The sequence below is a fragment of the Mytilus californianus genome, unplaced genomic scaffold (assembly GCF_021869535.1).
Source record: "Mytilus californianus isolate M0D057914Y unplaced genomic scaffold, xbMytCali1.0.p SCAF_7, whole genome shotgun sequence".
Classification (NCBI taxonomy): Eukaryota; Metazoa; Mollusca; class Bivalvia; order Mytilida; family Mytilidae; genus Mytilus; species Mytilus californianus.
The window spans coordinates 52,677,393-52,699,967 of record NW_026262723.1 but is presented as its reverse complement, the minus strand read 5'-3'; the positions used below and the strand labels follow the sequence as shown (position 1 = coordinate 52,699,967).

At 31.8% G+C, this 22,575-nt stretch overlaps 1 protein-coding gene across 1 annotated transcript in view; it reads right to left on the bottom strand.

Moving 5' to 3' along the window:
• Positions 1 to 9,683, bottom strand: part of LOC127707630 (extracellular matrix organizing protein FRAS1-like) — a 116,280-nt gene extending 106,597 nt beyond the window's left edge. Inside the window, exons 1-2 of the mRNA XM_052212243.1 lie at positions 9,396 to 9,683; positions 3,000 to 3,031 (exon numbers count right to left, since the gene is read on the bottom strand). Coding sequence (XP_052068203.1) covers positions 3,000 to 3,031; positions 9,396 to 9,486 — 123 coding nt within the window. The 5' untranslated portion in view covers positions 9,487 to 9,683. The remainder of the gene's footprint in view (positions 1 to 2,999; positions 3,032 to 9,395) is intronic.
• Positions 9,684 to 22,575: the final 12,892 nt, after the last annotated feature.

The window sequence follows — 22,575 nt, the reverse complement described above, 5'->3', positions numbered from 1 at the left end:
TTAGTTTTTACATGTATGTGTGGAATTAAATGTCATCACCCTGTTAACCAATTATTGTAACCTTTTTATTTCAGGATTAATGGCAGACTAAATATCTATGGAAATCTTTTGCTTTTTTCTTATATTACTTTTAACCAACAAAGAACTTGCAGATAAGTTTATTTTTGTACAAGGTTTGGCACTGTAAAGCCTGGCTTAACCCATCACTTTCTTTAAATAAAACAACCTGTTCTAGTCATTTTCCATGCCGATAAGTTTGGAATTTAACTTGCAATTTCCTAATCTCTTAATATACCTATGGATTAATATATGACATGGAAAAATCATCCTGATTTTAATTTGATCGCCATGATCAATTTTTTACACCACCTTTACTAATTCAAAAGTACAATTATATTGATTCATTGACAAGTATTGAAGATTAGCATCTTTGAAAGTCAATATTTATAACATAAGCAAAGACATTTCAACTTCAACCGATGGAAACTACTCAAAGATATGATAATAACAATAGCTTTTCCTTTTCTTTCCTTTTTCTTTAATTATCAAATTGAAGGAACCAGTCAATTTACAGATCTCATTTTTATTCATATTCAAACATAATTATTAGGTATAAGTTTAAATTGATTGATTGATAGGTGTTTAATGCCACTTTCAGGACTTAATTGGCTATTTTGCAGCGGTCACTTTTTGTTGGTGGAGGAAGCTGAAGTGTCCAACGGGAATTAAATTAAACGTATTGTATTGTTCAAAAGACAAATGGATCAGTCACAAGTTTGGCAACATCTCCCTCTTCAAAAAGGAATAGTTATTGAAATACTGACAGCCCATTGGTAATATTCAAGATAAGAATTTGTAAACTCTTTGTTTATTGTGGAAATATCATACCCTCTTCAAAAAGTAATGATGTAATAGCATTATCAATATTAAAGAAAACTTGAGGATTTAGACACTTGAGAGTTTTGTTTGATGTCTATCTTCTGAACCTCTTCTGACTAACAAGTTGACTTATCTCAGGTGCTGAATGTTTGGAGTGTTAAGATTTCAATCTGTCTCTCATCTCTTCCTAGTGTATTTCACAAATTACACTTTAAAACACTTTTGAGAGGATGGGGTGCATGCAATTCTATATGAAATAAAGACTTCTCTCACAGTTTTACAAAGATTTCTGGTTCCTCTACAACTATCATTTAAATAAAAGAGATGAAATAAAACAAGCTGTTATTTTTGGTATGCCAAACCTCACCTCTTAGTTTCATAATGAAATTCTTGATTTATAATTACAATTCCAATTACAATTGCAACAATACATGAAAATTAACATTGATGGATAAAAATCTGCATTTGGAAACTGAAATCAAATCAAATTTAAGAACTAAATCCTTAGAAAGCAGAATATCTTTCTAAAATACCATCACTTACTTTTACTTTGGGGGGCTTTTTAGAAATTTCTGTTCAAAAAAAATAATTCAAAGATTCAAATTGTTGATTTCAATACTCATGAATTGCAATAAGTAAGCCAATTTTGGTTGGTAGAGAAACCCCTAAACAAAATAGTTTTATATTTTGTCCTTACCAAGTGCACAATTATACATCTATTGTATACATACAATTCAAATGAAGAGACATGCATATTTCAAAAATTTAACCTGCACCTTGTGTAATGCAAGGTGTAATCAAAGACAGACATCTTCAATATGTATTACATTGTGGTGTAGATGGTCATCTTCTTTCAAAAGAGTCTAGTCAACCTTAATCATAGCTAACACATCATAAATATGTCAGTTTTAATCTTTCAATGAATAAGCATGTTCTGAAAATTTAAAAAAAATTGCAAATATAAAGTAAAAGACAGTCTTTCAGATAAGTTTAAACATAAATAAAGAAAAGAGCATGATAGGTGAAAATTCCTTAAAGAACTCTTCTATGCCATGTCTTAAAAGATTGAGTTTCCAGTCCTTCTGAAAGAATGTATAAACATAAATAACAAATAATTTTATCCAAAAATAAATTTGAATTTATAAGTTAGCAGTTCTAACATTTTTGGGCTGGATTCAAGACAAACATCGAAATTGTCCACCAAGTTTGGAATAATTGAAAAATGACTTTCCAAACAATTCCATACTTATGAAAGTGAACAAATTTAATATTAATGTAAATTTCCAGTTTTGATCTAAAAATCAAACAATGCTGAGTGAGGTTGTATTTACATTGTTACAAGATTAAGTGAAGGTTAGAACAGGATTATGCAAATATAATAAAGAACTGTGGGAGTCTTTAGTATAAGTTATCATTGTCTCCTGATAAAACTGTGAAATAAATAATTCTATTTAATAGCATCAAAGTGAAAATATCAACACTATTATGTGATATACATAAATTCATTAGCCGATAATTAAAATTCATTACTAAGGTTGACATTACAAGTATCCGATCACAGGTGATTCAGTTCAAAGTTAAAGGTATCTAGTTTTTATTTAACAGCTTCTGTTTAAAAACCTACTTTGCATAATGCACCAAAGCGTAATGTAAAATATGTCATTAATTTTACTACGGGCTAATAATTTTTTGCAATTTGAAATTATAATTTATGGGTAGAAAAATGTGTTTTGAATAAATCTACAAATTATTTAAGTATACAGCATTGTTGTGCATATATTTCCAATAATCCTAAAGGTTAGTATTTGAAAGTCCAAAAATACTACAAAAATTACAGAATAAGTATCAAGACATCATGACACGAACTATGAGAGGTATTTATGTCAAGCTGTTTTTATAATTTCTCATTTTCAAGATATCTTATAAAACTAAAAAGATATCTTATAAACTAATTGAGATTTCTTATAAGGACTTTAATGGTATAATTCATTGACTAGCTAGGCATTCAGGCATTGATGTAGCCATCATATAGCAGCGTATAACAACCGAATTATTTTAGGGTTAAAAATATCCTTTCTCTTAACAATGGGAGGTAACTCATTCAATGTATTTTGACTTACCTTGTATGTATTGCCTTCATATAAACAATCTCCTGAAAATGAAAACAAACTTAAATAAATAGTTCTAATGTGCTGTTAAAAATGCAAGCTCTACAAGCCTACAGAGAATATTGACCAATATGAATATTAACTGACAAACTATATACATTTCCATTCTCTATTTTATTATATACAATAATAAATTCATGTGCAAAATATAAAATGTAAAATTGAGAAATGTATCTTTAATGTCTTTTTACCTAGTGGCCTAAAAGCTAAAATTTTCATTTAACTGTGCTAATCTGCTGAATTTGTAATCTTTACAAAAAGTATTTTTGCCTACTGTAGGCCAATGACGACTTCTAAAGTATTTTATCTATCTGTATAAGGGATTTAAAAAATGGTTAACAGGAAAGCAATACTTCATAGTGATTTTGGAACCCAGTATAGTTGATTAATCCTGATAACTTTAAAAATTCCAACATTGCATGAAAAGAGGTAAAACAATACAATGTGAAACTAGCCGTTTAGACAAGCTGAATGACAAAACATATTTCAGAGGTTTCATGAGGTGTTGAATTTTTTGCTCTAATCAGCTCAATTACCAAGGTGCTGACCTTAAAGTTAATTAATTAATAAAAGTTAAATGTTGTAATGTTTTAGAACAGAATCATTTAACTGGTGATTTAGACAATTTTAATTTAATTCAACACATTTAAGAGTTTACATGACTAGCTGTTTTCTTTGCTTTAATAAACTTGATTGTCAAGGTGATGACCTCTAATTTAATTCAATTTAAAAAAAAAGTTAACAGTTTTAATGTTTTAGAAGACTAATTACTTTTGTAAGGAATCAATTAACCAAAGATCAGTTTGTCAATGACCACTTAACCAGGTGTGTCACAATCTTAATTATTAACTAGAAACTTTTTAACCTACTCTCTTCACGGCAGATTTATTATTAAAAGGGTCCACATAAGAACAGGGTATCAAACCTGTAGAATATTGAGTTCAGATTCTAACCTGTACACTGCTTAGACAAAAATGATAAAGTTATCAATTATTGATCATAATTTGAGGTGTATAATCAACATGTAATTCTAATATATGCCACTGGACATTTAGCAATCAAATAAGAAAATATCCTATAATTATATTCTAAGACCTCATTTATTATCATCACTGGCCGCCTGGCTCCCATATTTTTCTTTTACAATAAAGCTTTGATACTCAAAGTTCAAAGAACAATTTCCCAACAGCCCTTTGTATGGTGCCCTGTAATTTCAATAGTTACAAGTTGCCATTAAAATCATTTTATGAGAGGACATCATTCAAAATTGATACTTTGGAGGACTGAAAATGAAGACAAATTGTAATATGCATCTTTAATTTTCCTTTATAAGATTTAATAAGAGCCCTACAGAATGAACATAGTTCAATATAAAAATTGCTGCATGACATTTTGAAAGTCCACTGGCTGGTCAAGATTATTAAAGGTTTTGTGTAAAATTCATCCTTCAGATGTTATATTTACATTTCCACGTATTGTCCTATAACGAATTATCTCGCTAATAAGTTGTGCTAATATTATTAAGTACTATAGAAACCCTAACATTTCTAAGATAACAACTGTTTAATGTTTTTCCCTTTTTTAGACTTTGAGTATTTTTTAGATATTGACATATGGTATACTATAGACAATTTTCTATTGTTGAAGGCTGTATAATGACCTCTTATTATGTTTCTGCCATTAGGTTGCTGTCTCATTGATATATACCAAAGACTTCCTTTGAAACTCTACTTAAGAATCTTAACGTATGCTACAAATATTATTCTTAATGTCATGTCATGTGATGTCCCCATTTATAATTACCAATAGTTCAAGATTACTTTGGTGTCTCTGGCTATTTGTAAGTAATCATATTGTAATGAAATGGCAAGGCTCCAAAATTGCCAGCAGGAGATCCAGTATTTTTAAAAGAAGATTGGGTGCATGGCTATTCAAACAATAAGGGGTAGGGACCCAGAAACCAAAACTAAGAAAAATGTACAAAAAACTGATTTTGGGACATCAGCTAAAAGGGGCTTTGGCATTCCCCCCCTAAACACCCCTTGGTCCAGCCCCCCTAATTGCTATGACCAACCTTAAAATCTAATCTGAATTCAAAAATATTTTACAGAAAGAATTAACTGATACTCCTCCTCAAACTCTGTACACCCCTGATGTATTTACTCATTCGCCCCCAAGAGATTTCTGGAAAATCAGGCATTTTCAAAAATTTTCTCGTGGGTTTGAACCCACCCCCACTGAAAAATGTTAACTTTCCGTCTATTTTCCGATTTTAAAACGACCTTGAGAGGTGAACATTGACCAGACTGTTTTTCTTTGTCATTCAAGTATTACCCTATAGTTACAGCAGTCCATTCATGCTAACTGGGAGTATATTGGACTTAAGTGTCTTGCTAGGGAATTATTATTGTCTAGTCAGGTCTGCCTAAATGTCCGTTTTTACGGATTTTTGACAAAACGGTGACCTAGATTTTACAGACTAGATTCCTATTGGCCATATTATACCTCGTTGTGTTCCTGTACCACCTATGCATGCATTTATGATAATAGTTTATACCTACAGTCACTACCAGTTACGTAGTGGCCATCAAAAGATGCCCACCTCCACCTGATTTTGGCTACTTTTCACGTTTTTCCTATTTTGAACTCTTAAACGGCTTTCAAAGTGCCATATTTTCATGAACAGACATCTGAGAAGAGTTTATGGACCATGAACTGCTTGGTTGAAGTCCCTGCTATCATGACAGTTCAGCTGGGGCAGTTCAAAAAAGGTATGGAGGGTCATATGGGCCATCAAAGAATGGTTGATGCCATCACGCCTACAGGCGGGATTGGGGGCTAAAGGGTTAAGCACAGAGTATAAAAGACGTTTGTTAATCAAAAATAGAAAATCTCTCTATAACCGTTAAATTTCAAATAAATCAACAAAAATTGTTAATGTCTATTACAACCTCACACATTTTGAACAGGAAATTAAAAGACTTATTTCAAGTGAGTAGCACCAAAAAATATATTTGAAAAAATAAGTTAAATATCTCAAATATATAAAAAAAAAAAACAGGTCAACAAATGTAGACATCAATAAATAAGATAGCAGAGATTTTCAGACATAAAATCAGATGTTAAATCAAATTGAATTCCATCCAAACATTAGTCAACAGAGACGTTCTCAGTGCACTTTGTCTTAGAATACATTTAAATAAATCTATATCATGTTGACCTGCTATTTCAGAATATCCGTTACAATGCTCACATACAATTCTAATCATTGAGATATCTTGGATTACTTATTTATGTCTTATTTTCTCTGTATTCTGATCTTATCTCCATGTTTGACATAGTGGATATTTAATTTTTGTCTAATGCAGTTTTGTTGATTCTGCAAATATTTATACCTGTAATTGATCATACAATTCAAATTTCAATCAAAATTAAAGTCAGGACAGAAATCTGAAATTGTATAAAACAATTTATGAGAATTGTTATACATGTGTTTTTCCAGAAGTTTAGTTTTTCATACTTGGATAAAAGTTTAAAGGGATTTGGTGTAAAAAAAATGACATGTTATTTTATGACTTAAAAGAAGAAAGTTTAGTGTTCCACAATGGACCCAGAATGAATCTATGTCAAAATTTCACTGCAAATGACAGCTTTGAATTACGATTTGGATAACAATAGGATATGAAAATTTTATGCCAATCTTGTTTTTAGGAGGCTTGCTTTACAATTTTTGCTAACTTGGAAAGAAACATGATGAAGATGCACTACAAAAAAAAATTCAGTTCTGCCTTCACAGTCTCAGGAATTTTTGAAGTTACACATACACTATCTTGGTGGGCCCTTTTTGTTAAGTATGATAAGCCCCCAAAAAGGGGTAATGTTTGTGAGAAATTCCAATACAACCATTCTTTAAAAAAGTTTAACTAGGCAAATAGGAAGTTTTAAATTCATGATTATTCATTTCAGTCTAAAAAAATGTCTATGAATGAACAATACTCTCAAGGATTTACTTCTTTCTCAAAAATCAGACTCATTGTTCCAGCTGTAGGACTTCCTTTTAACCTGTATGCCAATTAAAATGAATGGCTCACAAAAATATCTTTTTAGAACATTTTCTTTTGTTATTAGGTGAAAAAACTTTCATGCTCAACTAATTGTAAAGATGAATGTTTTTTGCTCCAAAGATTTTTAAAACATAAAGATATAGATAGAAGATAAAGAAAGTTTATATTAGATAGTAAAATTCTTAACTGACAGTCTTCATTCATACATGATTTAACAAGTAAAAAACTAATATAAAGTCAAAGTTTAACTGATAAATTAACCATGATAATTTTAAGTATCATAAAATTTATTCATGGGTGGAAAGAAACTTCAAAAGATATTTTAAAGACAGTCAAAAACAAAACAAAAGGATGAATTTCTTCCATTAATCTGTAGTTGGTGTAGTTGGACTGCAATTGGTATCAATTTTTGTGGTGCAACAAAAGTTTTATGCTTCAAGAATATTTAATTAATTGGTTGTATCAGCTACAGCTTCCTATCCGTGCAACTGAAAAATTGAATTTAAAATTACATTAGGCTTGACCTTAAGTTATTAGTTGCTAGTCCCTACTCGTGCACTACTCTAGTCAGAAAAAAACTATAAAATCAAATTTTAAAGGAATTTTAAGGTGGTTTTGAGAGTGACATCCCCAAAATAATCATTTATTATTGTGGTTATAATTTTCATTTTGACTTTTTTTTTTAACCACAGTAACTAACAGACTGGATATAGTATGGTTTATCTGTTATTTGTGGGGTCCTTTTTGCATGGTTTCATGAGAACAGGTAAACCACAAATTTAAGTGTTCAACAAAATACAAATTTCCTAAAGGTTTGTATGCAGAACATTGTTAAAACCACCATCAAATTTCTGTTTTCCCCTCAATCCAGAACAATTGGTAGATAATCCAGAACAATTGGTAGATAATCCAGAACAATTGGTAGATAATCCAGAACAATTGGTAGATAATCCAGAACAATTGGTAGATAATCCAGAACAATTGGTAGATAATCCAGAACAATTGGTAGATAATCCAGAACAATTGGTAGATAATCCAGAACAATTGGTAGATAATCCAGAACAATTGGTAGATATGAAAGTAACAGAAGAATGTAGAAAATCTTCACAATTTCAATAGGACTTGTCTATTAATAAAAAAAAATCTTTTTAAATACAAGATGTACTATCTTAATGAGATTTTAATGTACTTAGCTTTTTTTCACACCTAAAAGCCTGTCACCTATATCTTATAATAGGTGCACAGACGCATGTAATACATATAGGTAAAAATATCTGTCTCAAATCAGCTGATCGACCCTGTATAGCAGATTTAATGCTTATATAATAAAAGATCACTTATTTAGAGGTGAAACCTCAAGTACAACCAAGTATTCTTGTCAAAAAAGATTTGTCTCACATTAAAAAGGCAAACTTTTGGAATGTATAAAACATTTTCACACCTGGTCTGAAAAATATGAATTTGAAGAGAGAAGAAATAGGGTCTTCAATATTTTATTGTAAATAAGGATTGTAATATGAATACGAGAGATCAAAGGTATATTTTAAAGTGTAATTAACCGTGTTTTGAGTACTTTATTCACAAAATAAAAATGAAATTTGAGTTATATATGCATTACAATTTATGTTAATATATGAGGTACATGGCTTCATGCTTCAACTTAAAAAAAATGCCTATGAGATCCCTCAGACACCAGCCATCGTAGAAGTATAGAAGAAACATCTTCATCAACTGCCAAATATTGGACTAAGACAATGATATCAAATAGCTATTACTTCAAACATTCAAATTTCAAATTCTTATGGATGATACAGTGATCTTTTGATCCCAAAGAACTGTAACTTAGTGTCAATTTTTATGAATCAGAGAAGCTCCCAAATAAAATCAGATAAAACATTTTCCCAATTATCTCACTGAAGAGGATCATACAATTATGTTCAATTTTGTCTTAAAATATTTTTTTACCTTTTCAGAAATTTGTAAAAAGATTTTAAGGGAGGCTTTCAATTTTTATTGTTCTAAAGAAAAAAAAATGCCCCCCTCCTCTGAAACTTTACTTTTGTAAAGGCTTAGATAGCTTGATTTTCCATCTCACCAGAGCAATCAATTACTTGTTACTCCTTTATGATTGTTAACACTGTTCTAAATAGTTTCAATGCATATGAATACATTTTTAAGTTATTACAAATACTGTGAAATTTTATTTACTACATTGCACATACAAATTAGCAGAATACACCCTTTCTTTGATCTCGCATAAAGTTTTCAGTTATCGGATATTTACCTTTAGTTTTCTGCATGAAGACACTTAGTACAATAATCAATGCTTTTAAATGCACATTCCTCAAATGTAAACATTTAATCTGCATTTTCATATCTCATCTTTAGAAACTTAAAATTAGTTGAAAATTTAAAATTCCACACCAAATAACATTTCCATATTATATATAATCCAATTCCATGTCATAATCCATGTAAATTAACATGCATGTTACAAATGAATTAATAACAATAACAACCTGATGTAACAAGCTGAGTGAAATGTGACATCAGGTTCATTTCAAACCATGTGGATTTTTTTACACCTGGTAAACATACCTGTAACCAGTCCAGTGAACCAGTCATAGTAGATGGGCGGTCCTTAAATCAATAATGGGGTGGAACCCTTCTTTATAGATTAAACATCTAATGTCAACAGGAATAATTGACTTAGTTGAATTGATCTGAAATGGAGTATGTATTGTCAATACTTTCGAAATTTAATATCTTCATCTCAACAGATGATGTGTAACAGGCAAAATGAAATAAAATTTTAATTCAATCTAGTATTGACATTTGGAAATTTTGGCTATTTCAGTTTACTAGTTTGTGCCATTTTTTTCTCTCCTTAAAGTAGCTCTGAATATCATAAAATGGCTCTACTGCAGTATGTAATATCAAGGAGGTTGAATAATACAACATCCTTCATAATATGAAACTATCTTCACCATGGCACATGCTCCTTAGACCTCTACTTGTCTTTTGGTTTTTATTGTTATTGGGTTGCTGTCTCATTGAAGTTTATACCACATCTTAGACTTTTTATTCATTAATAAATACTTTTCATACAAATTTATACCCGATTTACTTGTATCATCACAATAATTTTGCAACGACCACTGACATTGTAAGACGAACCTCATTTTCATTCACTTTTTTAGTGAAAGGCTATAACTGTGTCAAAGGTACACCAAAATGTTACGTTCACATGTAATCAATAACAACTTGTTAAGAACTGCATACTAAATACACAAAAAATAGATAGAAAGCCATGAAAAACTATTATAATAATTCCTGTTTTAACCCCAAGTTTTATTTTTAGTAAAGGCAATAATTTGGTTTGTTTAAATAGAGGCATCAATGTATACAATTTTGAAACTACATCTCTTCTGTAAGCATTGTGGTAAAATTTGTGTTCCAATTGGCCATGTAGTTTTAAAGGATACTGCTATATTTCTGTTCAAAATTTCATTGTATGTTCTTTTTTGTTAATTAGGGAATTTGGTGTACATGGCAGCTCTTTGATGTTCTATATATATTTACAAATAGAATTTCAAATTTTGTATCAATACTTGTTAATTGTTAAGACTGTACGTTGTGCAGTTGGGTCGCTTGACTCAATCAGTATTCCAAAGCAACTTAATGTTGGAAAGTTATATTAGTCTCAATCCAAGTGATTGTCAGTTCCAAGTTATTGTCCAGAAACCATTTGTTTACACTTCTGCTTAGGATATCTTGTTGATAATTGCTATAGAAATCAAATAAGTTTCTCCACTTAAGAAGCTCTAAAGGGTAGATTGTTCCCAGTTTTCATAAATTTCCATGTTCTATGGCAATATGGTGGATATTTGTTTGGGTTTCTTGGGAGTAGGGTATACAAATTGCAAAATTGATAAAGATAATGATAGTCTCTCAATAGCTACATCAAATAGTCATACCAAAATCACTTGATTTGGATACATGTAGGTCTAAAATGTTTTAGACCTTGAAGATCAGTATATCTATAAAATATATTTGTAAAAAACATGGTGTTGTGTTCTTTAATATTAACTTACAGTTTTGCATGGCTCTTTTGGTATCTTCTTATTTTTACTGCAGAAATATTAAAGATTGATCTGGTAGAAACATGCTTTACCATCTCTGCACCCCAATTAGAAAAATAATAATGAATTAGGTAATTGAAGTTAGTAGGTACATCTTTAAATCGAGTTTTGCTTGCTTAATTCTTTGGCACCTAAAATCTATAAAGCAATACCATTATGTCAAGCTTACCAAATTATGTGCTGTCTTTTTTTGTCATGAAGTTAATGGTTACCCTGTTGGTAGCTGCATGGAATCATTTGTGTGTGGGGTTTTGTATGATATGGTCTTAATGGACAGAGTATAGTTATTCTTTTTATTTCATCGACCTTTAATGTAAATAAAGTAAAACTGCAAATGAACTATGTCTTTTTTTCTTTTCATTCTCACATCTTTGTTTCCTTTATAACATCTTAGTACTTAGTAAACCTTTGTCATATCAAAGGAGTGAATATACAGGATTTGTTTTACATGTAAAATGGAGGTTTTTATTCTATTTTGAAAATTTCAGATTTCAATGCAACCAATGCTTTAAATTTGTTTTAAAAATTTAAATAACTACAAGAGCAGATCTACATGTAGAACAAATGGGTTTCATATAGAAAGGCTGGAAACTACATGTGACAATTCAATAAACCTTTGTTTTCTAGAAAATATTAATCCCACAGATCTAATAAACCCAGTTAAAATTTAATTTTCCTTTTTCAATTTTAGCTAACAATATTAACAGCCTATCACCTCAACAATGGATGCCTTTTTCTTGATTTAAAACAACAATTTTTAAGCAAGAATCAATTTATTTCCATTCTCATTTTTATAAATGAAGCATACATTTAGCTGTAATTTCATAGTATTCAATTTCAAGATCATGAAAAAAAGAGAAAGTTTTCAAATTATATTTAACCAGTCTAACCTGATATATATAATACATATACATGTGTTTTCTGGCATTTTTAAGCTGTAAATCCAAAATGCAAGTGCTAACTGTCTTGTTAATGTAATCCTGGCCCAAATTTATAAGTATTATATAAATAAATTTCAGTACATTTGTATTATAGATGATTAATTTTGTTCATTTGAGTTCAACAGTTTTAAAAATTTTACTGGAAAGAAATACTGAATAAAGGGAGGTAACTCTAGTTATTTGTTTATAGTAAATCTTCTATTAACATCCCAAACATGTACTGTTCAAAAAAAATATACTGGAAGGCCAACTTGAACTTATGGTAGCATTTCCAACTCTGAAATATTGTTTAAACAGAAGTTGTATTTGCAAAGTACAAAAATGTATGCTAACATGGTGGACAAATTATATACATGAATAACCCATACTAAATTTTTATGTCGCAGATATAGAAATTTATTACAGAAGTTTCATCATTCATTAACTCCTGCTAGATGATGTTCCTTGTTTATTTTAAGGAAATGTTTGTTCAAACCTGTTAATACAGACTGGCAGGCAAAAAAGAAAGAAATAAATAAATGATTGATCATATTAATGAACAACAAAATTATGCAAACATTATATTAACATACCGTACATGTATTCCTTTTCAACACTGACCTGGTTAAATAGTTATGCATGTTTTAGAATCTTAATCCACATGTCTAAATGTTATTGACAAAGATCTCAAAATGATGCCATTTTAAATCCACTGAAATTTGGTTTACCAGTACGATTTGCAGTTTGAAGACGCTTATTAGATGCTAAATTCAAATTCACCCCAAAACAGATGTCTGACAGACCATAGATGTATATTTATAAACCATAGGCAGTTGTCTCTAAAAAGTTACCGGTAAATTTTTTTCAGAGCCAACTGCCTGTGTTGAACCAAGGTCATGGGGACATATTTATGTCTTGTGAACATCTGAAGGATGTTATTTGATCAGTTGATTATATCATTGATCTACAATGCATTACTTTTGATTTCTAATTCCAAGGGTTAAAGTAAAAAGTGGGCATCAAATCTTCTTGTTAGTTATGATCAGTTATGTACCAGTCCTGTAGTCCTACATATAACCCCGTATTGTCCAACGTTCAAAAACATTTACAGTCGTTCACGAGCATGTGCTTTTTTGTTGTACGACCTGTATATTAACCCTGGTATTTATGAGACTCACGTGACGAGACTACACATGAAGACTAATATACTCAGTATCAAAAATAACGCATCACTGCTTGTCAGATTCAGAAGGGGGTGTATGATTAAATATTGTCCGCCATGAAACTATGTCCACCGGACACTATTTCAAAGTAAATTGTGTCCACGGACTTAATGTTATTATGAAATATTGTCCGGACGATATTTACCTATGAAATTGTGTCCACAGATGTGAAAAAGTGTCCTTCAAAGAAAGGACAATACTTCATATGAAAAAGTGTCTTTCTTCATTTGGCATTTCTTTTAATAGGGGTTGTGACAGTTGAGGCTGGTGGATACTTTTTGTCGACATCTTTATAATTGAAAATGCTTTGGAATTCAACACCTAGCTTCCATTTTGTGTTTTTATCAAATTATAACAGGTTCTTAATTGGTTTGTTTTAGCATAGATGTACATGTATATGGGTTTATACATCTATGGTTTTAGTATATAGAAAATTAAATATAGCCAAAACATTTCAGTTACTTTTTTATTATCTCTCTTTAAAGGACACTTTTTACTGTGAAAAGGTGTCCTCTAATTGAAAATCAACCTTGCAGGACGGAATGTAATAGTATTTTATTATGAAATTATGTCCAATTGAATGGACACTTTTTCACAGCATCGGACACATTTAAATATACCTTTTCTGTGAAAAATTGCCATGATGGACACTTTTTCAGAGGACACTTTTTTGGCTCACAGGGGCACCTGTAAGAAAATAAAACTGACAAGTGCTACCCGTTATCATTACCAAGTAGTTTACGTACGCAAGTACTCATTGTAAGTACTTAAACATAATACAGTCAGCATGGTCAGGTTATCTTCAAATTGTTTATTAAAATTATTATCTTTATCCAATCAGTCAAAAGATACGAGATAATTGATAGAAGTGGACAGTAATTCCGGCGTCGTTTCAGAATCTAAAGGACTGTGGGTAACTTTATTGTTAGTACCCAAAATGAAAATAACGTCTCGTTATTGGTCGATTTTCATTGTTTATGACATTATCAACCAATGACAACGTTTTAGTGTACGCTTTTGAAAATATTACCAAAATCCATTAGATTCTGAAACGGCGAATTGACAAACGCAAAATCGCGAAAAATGCAAAAACGCGGCGAAATCGCATAATCGTGGTTTCGCTTTTGTTTTTTCGTGTCAGTTTCGCTTTCACAATTTCGCCTTCGAAAATACAAAGGCGATAACGCGAAAACGTTAAAACACGAAATTGGCCGTATGGATACTTAATATTTTACTTGTGTTCAAGCTTGCAAATCTATTTCAAATTTATTCAAAACAAAATAAAACAATCATCTGAGGGAATCTTAGTAACTCCAAACCATGGGGCTGAAAATAGTTGTGTCGACATGGAAAGAGTTTCATAACATGGATGCATCATCCGCCATGCGAATCTGTACAACCACAGAGGATTGTCTACAGGTCAGACAAATATAATTATCGATTGTATACATGCATCCCCCCCCCAAAAACAAAATCGAGGTGTTGGAAGAAGCCGTAGGACTCTATTTTTTAAAAAGCAAGTATAGGTGGTAACGTGCTATAGTTCTGACCTGTACTAAATCCCTTGGATGTGTTTTAATTGATTTTAGCAGAAACACATACAATGTATTATATGTCTCTGCTTTTAGTCTTTGATGCATGATTTTTATTGTTAATTGTTTTTGGCTTTTAACTAGCTCTCAGTAACTGCGAGCTTTCAAATCGTACTTCCGTGTTAATTTGACCTGTTGACACAATTTGTAATGTATTTCTGTAATTCAATGTTTACTTATTTTGTGTTATATCTCGTCTCACTATTTTAAATATTACCATCTTTGATAAGTATTAAGTATGACGATAAATTTTCACTTCTGTACTCGTACTCCGAACAACAAATTTATTAATTTAGTAAAAAAATTGTTACCTTCGTACTCCTTACAACAATTTTTTTAATTTTTTTTTAAATTTACCTGTGTACGTTGCTTTATTAAACGCCATTTTGTCCCAGGTAAGAGTTGTCTGATTGACACTCTGAATTTCCTACATCTTTTTTTATTTCTACCTGTAACGTCTATGTTATATAGGCACCTACGTTTTAATATTGTATTTATAATGTGTCATAGATCGAACTTATTCGTTCAGTGTATGTTTATTTGTTTTTGTTTAAATGTCTTTTTGATCGAGTTAAGCCGTTTCAATTGATATTTTATAGTGTGTTTTTTATGTTGTAATGTTACACTGCTGTCTCAGGTTAGGGTGAAGATTGGCGCCTGTTTAAACGTTTAAACCCGTTGCATTTTTATGCACCTGTCCTAAGTCAGGAGCCTGTTGTTCAGTGGTTGCCGTTTGTTGGTGTGGTTCATAGGTGTTTCTCGTTTCTCGTTTTTATATAGCCGGATTAGACCGTTGGTTTTCCTGTTTGAATTGTTTTACACTAGTCATTTTGTGGCCCTTTATAGTTTGCTGTTCGGTGTGAGCCAAGGCTCTGTGTTGAAGACGGTACTTTGACCTATAATTGTTAACTTTTTATACATTGTGACTTGGATGGAGAGTTGTCTCATTGGCACTCATACCACATCTTCTTATTTATACGTTAGGCAAACACACCCTGCCCTGCGGATAGTTCTGAGGGTATGCGACTATTGATTATTGAGAAATGGTAAGAAAACTTAAATCGTTATGTTTATCATAGATTTCAATTTGAAGTTTTGAGTGACAGGACGCGAAACTAAAGACTTTTCTTTTTTCAAAGTTTTATTAATCATGATAAATTCAAAAGACATAGTTTCTAACCTCTAAAGGCAATGTTGACCTGAGATGAATTTTTCTACCTTCGTTTTACGTTCCTTTCAATCATAAAGCTATCACGTGTTCAAGTACTTATACCTCCTTGGCTTTCGAATTTTGGGGTTGAGCGTTCCTGATGAAGGTAAATCTAGAAAATAGCTTCGCACGCATGCATCAAATTGATAACGTGTTATTTTTACTAGTCCCCTACCGACAAAGTCTATAGGATTGCACTCTGTCTGTCTGTCCGTCAGTCCGGCAAATCAGTTTTCCGCACTTTTTTCTTAATGCTTGAAGATATTGATTTGATACTTGGTATATAGTTTTATAGAAGGTACAGATCAAGTTTGAATTTTGTTCCAGTCTGATGATTTTGTGCAGAGTAATGGTCTTCAGACTTAGAAAAATCACGCAAATAATCAGGTTTCCACACTTTTTTCCGTCATGCTTGATGGTATTTATTTGATATTTCTTATATAGTTTACACCATGACAAGTTATAGATAGGTTAGAATTTTGTTCCAATACAATGAATTTTTAACCGGTAGGGGACTATGTATTGCCATGCAATACTCACAGAATGCTTATTAATTTTGATTTAAAAATATATAGCACTTCGCAATAATTCCAGTTGTGATAAATTTGAAAGGGATGATGTCACCTTAACTTAATTAATCTACTTATTTCGCATATGTTTTTATTTTGCGTTTAGCCCTCTTTGGTTGACTCCACGGAAATTTTTTTGGCGATTTTTGTACTATATTTTCATATTAGAGAAGATCAATGTTTATTACATTCGCGGTTTTTTTTTTCTACTAAAAAAGTCTCGTAAATAAATCGCATGACAAAAAAAGTTGGTCTAAAGTATTTTAAAAATAGACCAAAAGGGAATCCGATAAAACTTTATCCAAAACACAAATGAAATCGCTATTTTTTACATTATAATTTTACATGCTGTCATTTGTTCTTTTGATTTGCTAAAGGTTCAAATCTCATTACTCCAATGAGTGCCTGATATATATCGACACAAAACAATTAAAAAAAATGTATGTATAAATATGAAGACATATGTAAAAAAAAAAGAGATCACTTAGGAATCAGTTGCAAGTCTATTATGATTAATTTGAATTGCTGATTTATTTATTTCCGTGGGTACCGATTTTCGTGGATTGAGAAACTTTTATATTTTCGTGTATATTTGAATTCGTGGTTTTGCCAAAATCTGCATACAGGTCTATAGAAAATTTGCACTTTGTTTAAATTGAAATCGTGGTTCATATATACCCGCGAAATATATGAAAATTGGTATCCCACGAAAATGAATGAATCCACAGTAAAATGTGCAGTTTAAAATTATGAACTTCCACTAAGATCTACCAAGCGATGTAGGCGTAGTATTACTTATTACAAAGTTTATAGACTATTGGAAAGCCATATGAATGGAAAGATTAAAGACAGACGGGGACGAGAGTGAGAGTAAGGCCAAGATAATTCCTCCATTTTCGCAGAAAACACACTCACACAGTCCCATTACCCAATTGTCCCAGTCACATAACTTTAAGAAATTGCAAACAAATTAGACATTCAAAGTTCTATAAATAATTCTATAAGTATTAGCAACAAGCAACAAAAAAAAACTTGGAAAAATCTTTAAAGATACCCACCTTCATATCTTAAGTATATAACCATTGACAAAGTTACTGAGTGAGTGAGCGTGAGAGTGGTCGGCATGTATACAGTATTTGAGGGTACATTGAGGGCATGATTATATATATGACAGTGCATTTACTAAGTGAAAATAATTGAACTTGGAGTGAGAGGGAAGAGAGAATACAATAGCAAGTCGCGATCTAACCCCCGGTTATCTTCCTTTGCACACCAAGTGTTTACATTATGTAGACAGATGATATATGATGAAGTATACTACTTTTACGCTTTGAAATTTGAGATGAGAGCATGCAGCGATGTCTTGTTGTGAAGAGAAACAAGCAAACACATACTATTATTGTAGACGAAACGCCGCCGTCTGGCGTACATTTTTTTATACTGGTATCTATTTATGGTGAGTTTATAATTTATTGTTATACAAATCATACAGATTTGCGAAACAATTATAATTAACAACAAGCTACAGGCTACACACCGTACTGGACAAAATATCAACTTTTAAGGGTTTGTCTAGACACACTGAATGGTTATCATTAACCTTTATTGAAACGATATATCTTTTTGTGTATACAATTTAATATGAATACTAATATAATTGTCATCATTTTGACTATCATATGTGCTTATTTCAGGACTGTCGGCTACAGGCTTTACCACCTTAAGAGATACGTTTGCTTCAAAGTTAAGTTACAGTAAATGAACGCCGCATAGGCTAGCGGACGCCGGAAAATATTGATCACGATTTACAATGTGGCGGCCATGGGAATACACAGTTGCAATAACAAATTTTCAAAGACAACGAACGACAAAACGTGTGAAAACTGTCAGATATGTTAATAAATAGTTTGTAGAAGATATTTAAAGATGATGAAAGTGTGGAATCGAACAGGCGAAGAGGATGTATAGTTTCGGTGATAGAACTTGGCTTTTTCGCCGATCAGTTAAAAGAAAGTATGTTTTTAAAGGTAGCCCTGTTAGTTTTTCTCTTAACTGTGAATAAGACAAACCATGTAGTCTTGGTAGCATTGTTATATCCATTGTAAAAACTATCCTTATCAAACATTTGTTTCCACCGAAAAATAACATACACATAAGCTTGCTACTAATTTATTGAAGGGGATACAATATCAAATATAAGCGCTAGATTTATAAGAGTAAATAAATGATACTTTAAAAACTTATTTCTACATTTTTGTAATAGTGTTTTCTATCACTTTTGCAGTTTTTGTGGAATTTTTTGTGACTTAGAATAGACAATTTCTTCAATAGATACATATGTATATTGTTAAATAATTCAGTCTTTAGTTTTCTATGCTGTGTTTTGAGGATTTTGTTTTGCCGTCGGTTTCACCATGGCGTCGTCAGTTTGTCTTCGACTTATGAGTGTTGAATGTTCCTTTGGTATCTCCCGAATCTTTTTTCGATATGGTTAATTAAAAAAAATTTCCATATCAAAAGAATGCGACCCGTCAATAAGATTAGGTGTTTGATCGATTTGCAGAATAAAATATTATCAACAGAAGCATATATAAGAACAGATGCGGCATCTAAGGGTCGGACCACTTTTGTTAGGACTGCCTTTGTAAAATAACAGTATAAATGTACGGAGTGTCTATTCGTCCGGCTAGCCGGACGAATAGTTAAAAATCTCTATACGTCCGTCCATTCGTCTGCGGATGCGCAAATCTTCAATATCAATAAAAGTGTCATGTGACGCGGAAAGTGTCCCGGATGAGGTATCGGATAACAAACGCGCGTATGCGATGGACGTTTTGAGAATCGGAGATCGTGATTTATATTTAACGATGTCATAAAGAAAACAAGAGAAAATGTGATTTATTTATACAAATTTCTATAGGAGTGATTCCAGAACAATAGCGTATACATGTTAACTGTGAGGAATAAGCCTGAAATCAAAGTGAAATTGATGATTTACCCCCATTTACCTTATGGAGGCAAAACGCATTCCGAAAAATACTATATCAAACTTGCTTGGATGCATTATTTTTAAGTTATACTACAACGGAGATCTATGAAAATGCACTGATATGCCTGGACTGGGAATATGACACCAGGGTTGGGGTATCCCCCATTTTTTTCTGTTGTATCTAATATTCATTTTTTTTTAAATTCTATCGAAAACCCAATCCTACTTTTGGGGACATGTTACACGTGCCTACCCTTTTCTCTAATTTCCTATGAATTAAAAATCGCCGAACAATTCAAATGAAGAATCGTGCATAATCATTTCAGGACCTTAATTAAATCAAACTACACAGAAACAATAAATTCAGGATCTTTTGGAATCATAGATGTCTAATGAAGCCAATAATCATTGGCCCGACTATTTACCTTACAGGAAATTCATAGGCAGAACAACAAAAGAGAGAATCATTTTTGCCCCCCCCCCCCCCCATCCCCAAATTCCTTTAGAATAAAAAAATCTGAATCAAAGCGGGTATAGTTTATTTTTTTATTTGAATGAGTTTTTTTTCATAAAACGATGTTGGACAATATATTTTAAAACTACTCATGCATTATCTATCTCCTTCAAAACACGATGTTATATCTTCAGCATTATATTTTGGCCGGACAAATAGCGAAAAACCGTAAAAATGCTATTTGTCCGGCTTGCCGGATGAATAGACATTTTTGACTATTGGTCCGGCTAGCCGGACGAATAGCCACTGCCATAAATGTAAATACATAAAAAGCAAACAACACGAGAAAAAACAAAATGAAAAAAAAAACAAATAAAAAGACGACACCAGCAAACGAATATCCTGGTTGCAACATAAATTCAGTAACTATCTACTTATTTGCATACTTTTCGTTCTTATAAATCCAAAGACTGAGGAGGATATTAGCAAGATAAGCTAAACATATAGATTCATACTAGAATGTTTATTTTCCAGATTTACTTGTTTATGCAGGTATACCTTGCAAAAAATTTATAGAACAAGAATGTGTCCATAGTACACGGATGCCCCACTCGCACTATCATTTTTCTATGTTCAGTGGACCGTGAAATTGGCATCAAAACTCTAGTTTGGCATTATTAAATTAATTAAAATCATATCATAGGGAACATGTGTAATAAGTTTCAAGTTGATTGGACTTCAACTTCATCAAAAGCTATATTGACCAAAAACTTTAACCTGAAGCGGGACAGAAGGACGGACGAACGGACGCACTGACCGAAAAACATAATGTCCCTCTACTATTGTAGGCGGGGCATAAAAAGAAAGAGAGAAAATCAAATGAAACAAAAGAAAATGAAAAAATGAAAACAACACGTTACCATGCGTCCAAATCCCTTTTCTGGATTTACCTTCATCAGGAACGTTCGAAGCCGAATATTTGAAAGCCAAGGATGTATAAGAACCTGAACAATTGAAGAGCTATATAACCAAAAGGACCTAAAAATATAGCCAAATCCATCCAAGGTCAACTTTGCCTGAGAGAGTTTAAATCTTAGTTTCTTTCCAATGGTATAGATTGAAGCATTCAATTGTTTTAAATATTTTTTGAATTTAAAATAAAGGATATAAAGGGAGAACAGAAATCGCTAAAAATATCACAGTTTATAACAGACTTTTTAGTATTATGGAAAATGATCAGTCAAAATGTGTTTTATAAGGATCACCAGTCCTTCACATTTCATTTGATACCTAAATTACCGAAATATATTCTATATAGTATGATATTTACAACTATGCGTAGGAACCAGTTTGTTTTAAATATGTACTACTGTCCAGTATGTTCTTTTTGACCGGGCCCGATTTGGTGGTATCACATCTTACAAAGTCCATCCTAGTTATTTTTGCAAAGAACTCCGCTCAAGCCGGTGCTATAGCGTCCGTCTTAAACTTAAAGTGAGGTGAGAGTATTTTTTGCTCCGTGTTAATGAAGGCGTCATTATGACTTTGAGATGAAAAACAGCAATAACAGCGCCGTTCCTTTGCTTTTTGTGTGTTTTTAATGTGCATGTTCTGATTTTGTGTCATGGATGGATACCCCATATCCTATGTTTTTCTGCCTCATCTACGATAGTAGAGGGGCATTATGTTTTTCAGTCTGTTCGTCCGTTTGTCCGTTCGTTCGTCCGTCCGTCCGTCCGTTCATCCCGCTTCAAGTTAAAGTTTTTGGTCAAGGTAGTTTTTGATGAAGTTGAAGTCCAATCAACTTGAAACTTAGTACACATGTTCCATATGATATGATCTTTCTAATTTTAATGCCAAATTAGAGTGTTGACCCCAATTTCACGGTCCATTGAACATACTGGGGCATCCGTGTACTATGGACACATTCTTGTTCTATAATATCATCCCCAACACAAGACTCCCCATGCAGGTACAAGTCAAACAACAACGAACATCAAACACGGTTAAATAACCTTGCTACTACAGGAAGCTCGAGATGTTAGTTTGATACTAAGGTTTGGGGATAAAAAAAAAAGCCACCCTAACAGGTTTCCTGAAGACCTGTAATAAATGATTGGCAGTATGTGAATTTGTACTGAATTAGTGAGTCGGTAGCCCATTGCTTTTGAAATAATTAATTGTAAATTCTCTTTTGAACTGTTTATCAATAATAATTTTCCACCAATGCACCAGCTATGCTTTATATCAATAAATAATAAAAATATAATTCTTTTTCAAAACGGGTTTTCTAAAATATATTGATTTAACCTTTTCTACCTGAGTAAATCTTGAAGTCATTATTTTATTTTTAAATATCTAAATA